This window comes from Schistosoma mansoni, chromosome 6 (assembly GCF_000237925.1).
Source record: "Schistosoma mansoni strain Puerto Rico chromosome 6, complete genome".
In the NCBI taxonomy this organism is placed as follows: domain Eukaryota; kingdom Metazoa; phylum Platyhelminthes; class Trematoda; order Strigeidida; family Schistosomatidae; genus Schistosoma; species Schistosoma mansoni.
In genome coordinates, this window is record NC_031500.1 from 496,503 (window position 1) to 506,563 (window position 10,061).

General features: G+C 37.7%; 2 protein-coding genes across 2 annotated transcripts in view; one reads left to right on the plus strand and one right to left on the minus strand.

The window, feature by feature from the left end:
* Positions 1 to 249: 249 nt before the first annotated feature.
* Smp_074210 (hypothetical protein) lies at positions 250 to 3,881 on the plus strand (the record flags this gene model as incomplete). The annotated part of the gene is made up of 8 exons (XM_018797861.1): positions 250 to 331; positions 380 to 475; positions 523 to 598; positions 648 to 696; positions 750 to 831; positions 884 to 942; positions 1,000 to 1,206; positions 3,149 to 3,881. 8 exons carry the CDS (start codon positions 250 to 252, stop codon positions 3,476 to 3,478), a joined length of 981 nt encoding a protein of 326 aa, XP_018652861.1. The 3' UTR covers positions 3,479 to 3,881.
* A 3,128-nt stretch (positions 3,882 to 7,009) lies between these two features.
* Smp_162210 (hypothetical protein) overlaps positions 7,010 to 10,061 on the minus strand; it is a 27,234-nt gene continuing 24,182 nt past the window's right edge. The window contains exon 7 of the mRNA XM_018797862.1: positions 7,010 to 7,264. Coding sequence (XP_018652862.1) covers positions 7,222 to 7,264 — 43 coding nt within the window. The 3' untranslated portion in view covers positions 7,010 to 7,221. The remainder of the gene's footprint in view (positions 7,265 to 10,061) is intronic.

Sequence of the window (10,061 nt, forward strand, 5' to 3'; positions counted from 1 at the left end):
TTGAAAGATTGTTGCATAATGGCATCTGAATAAAATTATGATGAAACCTGCCAAGTCATTGTTCAGTGTCTACTACACTTGTATCTTATATAGTCCCAAATTCATGGAACCAAGATACTTGCAATGGTTAAATTTGTACTTGATTTCCGTAAATTAGGAATTATTTCCACTTGTATAGAAACTTTATCATAAAACGGTTGGTTCATTTTCAGAATTCGATCTATTCAAATGTGTTAAAAAACGATCGTCATGTTAAAGTCAACCAGTTTTCTGTTGAAATCTCCAACTATTCAAAGTTTACTCAATTCTTCAGAATGTACAAAAGATATTTGTGAGTTTTGCTGTCTGGTTTTCTTATATATATAATATTTCTGTTTAGGTAGTTCCTCGTCTCTGAATCGATGGTACTTACGTTATTTACGTGCACCTCGTGTTCTTAACCCACCTAAAAATCCATTTCTTTATGACAAAGATTGTAAGTCATTTTTTATTAATTCTTATTAGTTTGTTATTTAAAAAAAGGGGAAAATGAACCATACAAGCCAAAAGCTAAAAATGAATATCTTCTACCTCTCAAGTGTTCAAAAGATTTTCAAAGGTTTTCCATCCGTTTAGCACTTTTCTTTATCGATACATTCTGATTAAAGTTTAGATGAACGCTGCAAAAACTTGTTTACTTATAATTTTGTTTATAAAGTAAATAGTATTTTCTCCATTTTGACTAATTTCATATTAATACCCTTTGATAGAGACAAGAATTTGAAGAAAATGTTGCCGAAATGTTAGAAAAATTAGGTTTTCAACCTACAGATGATTCATTAGCTGCAAAAAGTAATGATACATACATAGTTATTACTTTCTATTCAATCTCTATTTAAAAAAGTTGTTCGAATGACATTAGAATTACGTTACAAAAAGTGGCGTTTAAAAGAACATCCACGTGTAAGATTCTAGTGATGGTTTTTATTTTTGTTAATTGTATTTACTTTATGCTTACAGTGTATCACGTTAAAACTTGCAACTAAATGTCTTATAAGAGCTCGACAACGTAGTTTGAGATTGTTACGTGCTACAAATCTATCTGAATTTAATAGAATTACATCTGCTTTAAAAATTGTTCGTTATGAACATGTGGATCCTTATCGATTATGTACCGATGATCCGATTGTTCAACGTAAAATTTCTTTTCGGAATGAATGTTATCAAGTGAGTTTTACAGGTTAATTAAACATTTATTAAATCGTTAGTTTGATTTCACATAAAATTGTTAAACGAGCCTATATCCTTAAACTAACTTAGATATCCATCACAAAATATCCTTGGCATTGAATAGAATTCTAAAATAAACAGCAGTTTAGCAAATTTGAAGTGCTTCCCATAAACATAGACACATGTGTTTGACGTGTGGTTCTCAGTATACTTATGTTTTGACTATGACTTTTCAGTTTCACCTCATTGTTTAGACCATCATAGTGCTGTTTCAAGCATCATCGTAACCTACGTTTTGCGGAATACTCAACAATTATTACACACATACATGTAATGCTGAATCAACATTACGAATTTGCATTCGGATATTAAAATCGACGGTTTTTGGCCATATCACTAGAAGAAACTCAAATTCCGTAAAAAACTAAGGTCTAGTGAACGAGCATTGTACCTAGATCCATAGGCTCAGTCCATTTATATCTTAACCACAATAGATGTCTGTTACGTAATGAAATTGGACAAAGCTTGCGTAAGGACCGATAAACCTGGTGGTCGGGGCGTGCTAATGAGTCGTAAGCAGCAGCTGCATCTAGTAACTGCCGGAAGCTCTTTCATATCATCCGACCCACTTGCAGCAAAAAGTGTAGTGTGAGCGAAACAATCTGTGAGGATGACGGGATGCCAATCACTAACATCTATCAACGTCTTGAACGATGGGCGGAATTCTTTGAAGGGCAACCCAACTGGCCTGCTGCCCCGGCAACATTGATCAAATTGACCTGCCCTCAATATCCTGTGATGACTGATCCAGCAAATGAGGCGGAAGTCCGTAAGGAACTACTTTTGAAACGTTACAAATCACCGGGCCCAGATGACTTACTTCAGGCTCTGTTTAAAGACGGTGGTGACTTTCTGGTTAAGGAACTGACTACGTTGTTTACAAAGGTCTGAGAGCTAGAGAGTGTCCCAACATCATGGAATGAGTCGACAAATGTCCCTATATTTAAAAAGGGTTCATGTCGTTTTTGTAACAACTATCGGGGGATAAATCTACTTCTGATTGCATCCAAACCTCAGGCAGAGTGAGGGCATACAACCACCTTTCTCCATTGTCCCATTTAAGCAGTGGGGTTAGACAGGGTTGCTTAATCTCACCATTCCTCTTCAATTTTGCTATTGATGACGTTATGGAAACAGCTCTGACAAATGTAAATAATGGCAGTGTGGGTCTGTTGCCTAGAGAAAGAACTCTCGACCTTGAGTATGCGGATGATATTGTCTTACTATGCGATAATATCGAAGCCATGCAATCCTTATTTAATCAGTTGGCAATTAGTGTCCGTAGGTATGGTATGTGCTTTGCACTTTCGAAGAGGAAAATTCTTTTACAAGACTTGCATGACCGTGATCCTGCACTCACCCTGGGTAGTGAGCAGATAGAAGTTTTCGAGAAGTTCCTGTACCTGGGTAGCTGATTAAGTGCTGATAGTGGCGTGAGTGATAAGATCAATTAACGTATAATGAAAGCCAGAGCAGCTTATGCCAATGTGGGCCATCTTTGGCGCTTTCGTGGTTTTAGTCTAGATGCGAATGGTTGAATTTACAGCGCGTCGGTGAAAGAGATTTCGCTCTATGCTTGTGAAACCTGGCCTCCGAGTTGGGGATGTTAGATGACTCTCTGTGTTTGATCATCGTTGTCTTCGAAGGATTGCTGACATCCAGTGGCAACACCATGTTAGCAACTCAGAGGTTCGGCATCGTGTGTCCGGGCACAGCGACGATAATTTAATTTGTGTCACTATCTTGAAACATCAACTTCAGTGGCTTGGACATGTTCTACGAATGTCTACGAAAGTCTTATTCTTATCTCATGTTAGTTTTTAATCATACCCTCAGTAGTACATACTATCTGTTTTCTTGTTTCTTTATTTATTTATAGCGACGTATTGCTAAAATGACTGTATTCAAAGCAAAACTTATATCATCTGAACAAGAATTTTATATTGAAAAAAATAAAACATTAACAAATTTATTAGGAGATTTAACTTTGCTAGTAGATTCCAATAATCCAGAAACTAAACAGAAAGAAGCTGAACATTTAATGAAACAATTATTTAATGAAGTAATTGAAGAACGTCAATTAAATAGTTTACGTAAACCAATTGAAGATCGATTTTTATGGTATACTAAAGAAGGTGAAAAACGTGAACAATTTAATGCGGAAAAAGCAAGAAAATTAGAAAAACAACAACGTAAACTAAGAAAATAGTCAATATTGTAAATATTTAATCTGTAAATTCAATGTTTCATAATTGTTAAAGATGTTGAAAAAGAATGTGTAATTTACTGTCTTACCTACGCCTGTTACTCCCAATGAAGCATAGGCCGCCGACCAGCATTCTCCAACCCACTCGGTCTTGAACCTTCCTTTCTAGTTCTATCCAGTTTTGGTTCATTCTTCTCATATCTGTCTCTATTTCTCGGTGTAATGTGTTCTTTGGTCTTCCACTTCTCCTTTGACATTCAGGATTCCATATGAGGGCTTGTCTTGTGACGCAGTTGGGTGAATTCCCCAGTGTGTGTCCTATCCACTTCCAGCGCTTCTTCCTCCGGTGATGTGTAATTTATGCATCACTTATTAGTCAGTGAGTACAAAAATGCATTATGTCAATAAAATCTCTCTTTCTCTCTAAAAAGTTAAAACCTATGTTATGACTTTAAAAAAGAAGACCGTACTGCTAATTCGTTATGATCTTATGTCCGCTCTTTATCACGTGATTTATCTATCAATCAGAATACGACTCGTCTAATCCTTATCCGTCTTTATCTGCCTATCCCTTCCACTTGAGTCTAGAACACCAATAGCAGCTGCTGTTATGCGAATCGTTTATTTCAAGCATATTCGGTATATATACCAGACAGACAGACCACATCAAGCCATAAAATAGAAAATAATATTTGTACAAGATCAAGTCAAATGTGACTGTGGACGTGGAAGACAATAATCAATAAACTCAATATAATTTGGGGATAGTAAATCGTACAGTTGTAATTCATAGATCAAAATGAAGCTTATAATAAGATGAATATAGATATACACAATTTAATTACTCAATAGTTAAACAATAAGAATATATATAGAGTAATCGTCCATTAATAGGTCCTGGGAGTTACCCATACTTATGTCTTCACCAGGATATAATAATCTAGATGTTAACAACTTTTGGGATTAAAAACACCACATACATATTCAGTTATCTGAATGCATGCTAGTTGGTACCTCTTTGATAAATTTAAAAGTTAAAACAAAATTTGTGATGGTGAAGATTTTCTAGCTCAAATGGATGATTTTGATGATTAAATCACGACCAAATCATGCAGCTCAGAAAGGATTCTGATGAAGCAGTGTCTAGAATTATTTAGATGTTCCAGAATTGAGCTTTTTACTGACTTTTGGAATCGTTTAGATAACCGTGCAAGATAATGTTCGGAGGTGGGCCTCGAAAGAGCTTGGTATGTACGTATAGCCCCCAAATGCCCTGGTACGGCCGAGAGTAGGGAGGGCCGCCCTCTCTCTCGAAATGCTCTCACACGACCACGCGTATACAGTCCCTACTAAGGAAGTCCTACTCACTGACTTCTCGCACTACGGGTGTTGTTTACAAAATTGAGAGGACAAAAAGCGAATGCCCGGCACTACGACCGGGTTGGTGGACACGGCGAGTCCACCTAGGGGAGTTGAAAAACCCTGATTCCAAACCAATGGTGCACATGGGCTCCAGTATCCTGAGGGAACAAATGGTGTATGAACCAATTGTTGGTCACCGACTACCATGGTACTGCATCTCCTCACGATGCTCTACTGCCTTGTGGATCAGACCTTTAGGTCGAAGGCTCGGGGTGTGGCCCCCTAAGAAAACCACCTGATTCAGTTTGGGCACCTGGACAGTATCACAGCCCTCATACAAATCAAATGAGATTTGTGCGGCGCATATATATCCGGTGCCCCTTTGTACCAATATTTATGTGTTTAAATAAATAAATAAAATACGTGTGGTGGAGATCGGCTTAATCAACCACTCTACTTATAGCCATAAATGATTTAGATTGCTACAAAGAATCATTGCATAATTATTGTTGGTTCAAAAAGAAAGAAAAAGTGAGTCTGCCCCAGAAAAATAAATAAATAAACTGCCTTGTTGGAAAAGAAATTTAGTTTTACAGGCGAATATATACTTTAGTCTATGCAAATTCTCTGATACATCAACAAAGTGTAATTATGTAGCAAAGAGCTGGTAAACAAACATATGGATATAATGTTCTGTGTAAGTATTTGTATGCCACAATAGCCCGTAGTATCTAATCCATCACAAACACCTTAATGTTATTATACGTTTTTTAAGAACATATGAATGAAGAAGCTTTCCTTATCATTTACTGTTACAAGACACACACGGTTATCTGATCCTGTGCGGATACTCAGACCTACAGTTAGTTATAGGACGGCCTTGTAGTAACAGTTTTCATAGAAGGCAAGGAATGTGGCTACAAATAGGATCCAGGACTCGTGTTTCGTCAGATAGATCCCAGACTTTATTTCGGGAATCATCTCTTCTCCAAAACTTGTGACATAATGGCCATATCGAAACAATGCCTAAAGGTTGCACATATGCCAGCTTAGACAAATCAAAATTCCGTCAAGAATATCAGCAACGAAATAACTCGAATTAGGACGATTTCCATATTTGAAAGAAAAATCAATTGTCAGTCTAGTTTAAATAGAATGGGAAAGACTTCAACCAATGGTCGGAACCTACGAAAGCAAATAAGTCTAAACTAAGGGATGAAGTGCAACTTTACAAAAGAGATATTTTAAAATGTTCATTATCAGTAGCCACGTATGCTCTTTACATGCATTCCTGGCTGGATTGTACTAGTTACCATTCAGTAGTGGTTTAAATGTGTACATACACATATTTCTGCATTGCTTTGAATGATGTTCACTTATCCAATATGCTTACTATCTTTATTTCAATGTCCATCCTTGTTTGTTTTCCCCGTGTATGCTACTTTCCAGAACTTCACTTTTGAACAATCTATCTTTTTAAGAACGTAGCACTTATAACTCGTGTTGTTTATTGGTTTGTAGACCTGTTTCCCCCCCATTTGATTGTATTTTAAAAAATGCAATTGGTGGTGCCCAGACTACCACATCTCACATTAAGACAGCGAGAAAGGGTTAGCAAGATGAATACTCAAACTAGTAATATCGGCTCGAGTAGTAAAGATTAGACACAGAGATTATGATTTTCGGAGAATGAATGAGTTTATGGGATTAAAAACTCAAAATCTTGAGAGAAACACCGAGTGAACACATGTACTCTGTTGCAACCTATCCTAAGTCATCACATAGCTTTACGCCTCCAACCACCGTTCGCGGTTAATACAAAGGTTGCAACTAGACAGACATGGTTCAAATCAACTGCCAGTAACTTCGCAAGTTGATCCCATGTCTAATTTTAGGGCCCCACTCCAACTCTTGTAATCATATTTCCCACTGTTTAATCTTTTCACACAATCATAGATTCAGTTCGATAATCAATAACTGTATGAACTGATGTCGTGACGTCTCTAATCTTCATTCATCCTATTTCCACAGCCAGCATACCGTATCGACTTAAATGGGATAAAAAGTTATTCCGGGGCTCTATTCGACAAGTAACCTCATCTCCATCAATGTAACAACATATTCTGGAGAAATTGGTTCAACTCTATTCATGAAAATACTAAAATGTATTTCCCCGAATACAAAAATTTATTTGTACATTGAATCAGTTTTGTTTGAAATCAAAGTCAAAACAAAAAAAAACTTGCCGAACAAAGCCTTGAACATTGATATTCATGTTTGTCTTTGATGCTGATGATGATGAAATAGTTTAAGTTTATATTTTGTTAACCACCGGTCGAATATAGGGAATCGTTGCATAATAGCACAAAAAAGATTTGCCGGTATCAATTGATGCCTATTGATAAGTTCTTCAATGGATATACGAACCTAATTTGGGAAGAAAAAATGAGAAAATAAATCTAAAGATTTGTGTCCCCCATCTAGGACAAGATATCAGATGAAGACCTGAAGTCAAATATAGAAGTGACTGCAAACATGCTCCACGTTCTATTCAGGAAGATTTGGGGGTGGAGAAACAATTGCCGACAAACTGGAAAGAGGGGAACCTCATCAAGATACCAAAGAAAAGAGGCATGAGCAAATGTGAAAACTCAGCTACAAAGGCATCAGATTATTTTCGATATCAGGAAACGTTCTCAACAGAGTGTTGCTGAACAGAATGGAGGATTCAGTAGATGCCCAAATTCAAGATCAATAGGCTGAGTTCCGTGAGGATCAGTCGTGCACAGGCCGAATTGTGACATAACGGATCATTGATGAGCAATCGACCGAATAGAATTCATCATTATACATCAATTTATTTGACTATGAGAAAGCATTTGACAAGGAGATAGAAAAACCTTATGAAACCATCTTCGACTGGATTATGAACACCTCGACATCTCAGGGGAGGCACGGAATACAATGGACAGCTTGGATACAACTGGACGATCCGGACTTCGCAGATGACCTGCCTCTTCTGTCCCATACACGTCAACAATTGTAGGTGAAGATAGCCAGTGTAACAGCAGGCTCTGCATCAGTAGCCCTTAACATAAACAAAGAGAAAAGCAACATCCTGAAATACAACACGGAGGACAACAACCCAATAACACTTGATGGAGAAACTCTGGAAGAGGTGAGAACGTTCACGTACCTGAATAGCATCATCGATGAACAAGGAGGATCTGATGCAGGTTTAAAGGCAAGGATTGGCAAAGTGGAAGGCCCCATTCCTACAACTGAAGAACATGTAGAACTCAAAACAACTGTCAACCAATGTCAAAGTCACAATCTTCAGTACAAACGCCAAGTCAGTTAGATTTACTGTACGGAGCTGAAACTTGGAGAACTACAAGAACCATCATTAAAAATGGACAAGTGTTTATAAACATTTGTCTACGCAAGATACTCCAGATTTGTTGACCGGATACCATCAGCATCAGCCTACTATGGGAGAGAACAAAGCAGCTTCAAGCTGAAGAGGAAATTAGGGAAAGATGATGGAAGCGGATAGAGCATAACATTACGGAAACCATCAGACTGCATCGCAAGGTAAGCGCCAGCTTGGAATCCTAAAGGGAAAAGACGAAAACCAAAGAACACATTGCGTCGGGAATTGGAATCAGATATCAAAAGAATTAATAGCTACTGGACGGGGTTTGCTCAAGACAGAGTTGGATGGAGAATGCCGGTGATCGGCCTATGTTCCTTCACGAGGGTCAACAGGCATATGTAAGTAAGCAAGTAAGTAATCCAGGCAAAAATCGTTTGGAAATATATGTCGCAAGTCCCAAGCAGTTATCCTTTGGGGTATGTGTGATCACACTCTCAAGTCGTCAAGATAACGACCTACATTGATTTCCTTTTCAAGTCCCTCGCGAAGTATTATCCCTTCATGGTATTGGGTAACCGCCCACTAAAACTAGTCTACATACAAAGTTTATTATCAATGTATACTTTTCCATCTTCGATTACGATCATTCCTTTTATACCACAATTGCTGTGAAAAAATAGTAGGCAGGGAAAACAAAAGGTAGTGGCAATAAGCAATAATAGACAAATTATCAAAGAGGCAGATAGTGCAAATTCACGTGTTAGTGAGATTATTTCGATAAAGGATGAAACAGTGACCAAATGTCAGATCAGAAAGATTAGAACGATGGGCGGAACGCCTTAAAGAATAGTTTGACTGGTCCCCTACAACCCTAAGTTCCCTACTATTACAATCAACCTAAACAGGATATCAATAGTTCTTAATGGAATTGAAAAACCAGAGGTCACCTAAGGAGATGGAGAGCAGCAGGCTTTGATGCATCAATACTAGAGATCTTCAAGGATGGTGTTCTAGTTCTAGCAGTTAGACTGACTGAGATAGAATCTGGGAACTGAGCAAAATCCCAACTAACTGGGCTTCATCGCTGACCATTCTAGTTTACAAGAAAGAATACATTCTCAAAATACTGACACTCCCTCTAAATGTAGATTGTTGCCTTATGACTGGTCTACATCATCATCTGAACTGATTACAGGGAGTGGAGTAGTCGAGCATGTTGACAACTTTACTTATCTTGGAAATCCTATCAACCTTGATGGGTAGGTGTCTATGAAATGATTTAAAAAATTAAGGTTAATTAAGTTCATTATTATCAAAATATAATGATATTCTCGCGTGCATAGATTAACCCATGAATGATCAGCACTCACAATCTTTACGGGAATACTAAACTGATCACACAATAATCTAAAACCAATCCATTTTATTCATTTTTGTAGTGATTGTTTAAATCTTCCTATTGATCAGAAGGGGATTTGTGGAGATTTCAGCATTTTTCAAAGTTGAAATCATGAGTCAATTGAAACTAGACCACCATGGAAAACCTGGAAGCACTGGACGGCCGTTTCGTCCTATTATGGGACTCCTCAGCAGTGCGCACCCACGATCCCGCACTCGCGAGATTCGAACTCAGGACCTACCAGTCTCGAGCCAGAACCCTTAACCTCTAGATCATTGAGCCGGCATCCAACGGTGTTAATCTAATCTGTAGCGGCGTAAAACGGTTGTTGTATGAGTGGATTATTGATTTCAAGTTGTTCTTTATCATGAACTGTTAAGGGTAAGACAATCTTTAAAGCATCTGAGAATATCGGATCGCTATTTCGTTCTAGATCAGGGACTCATTAG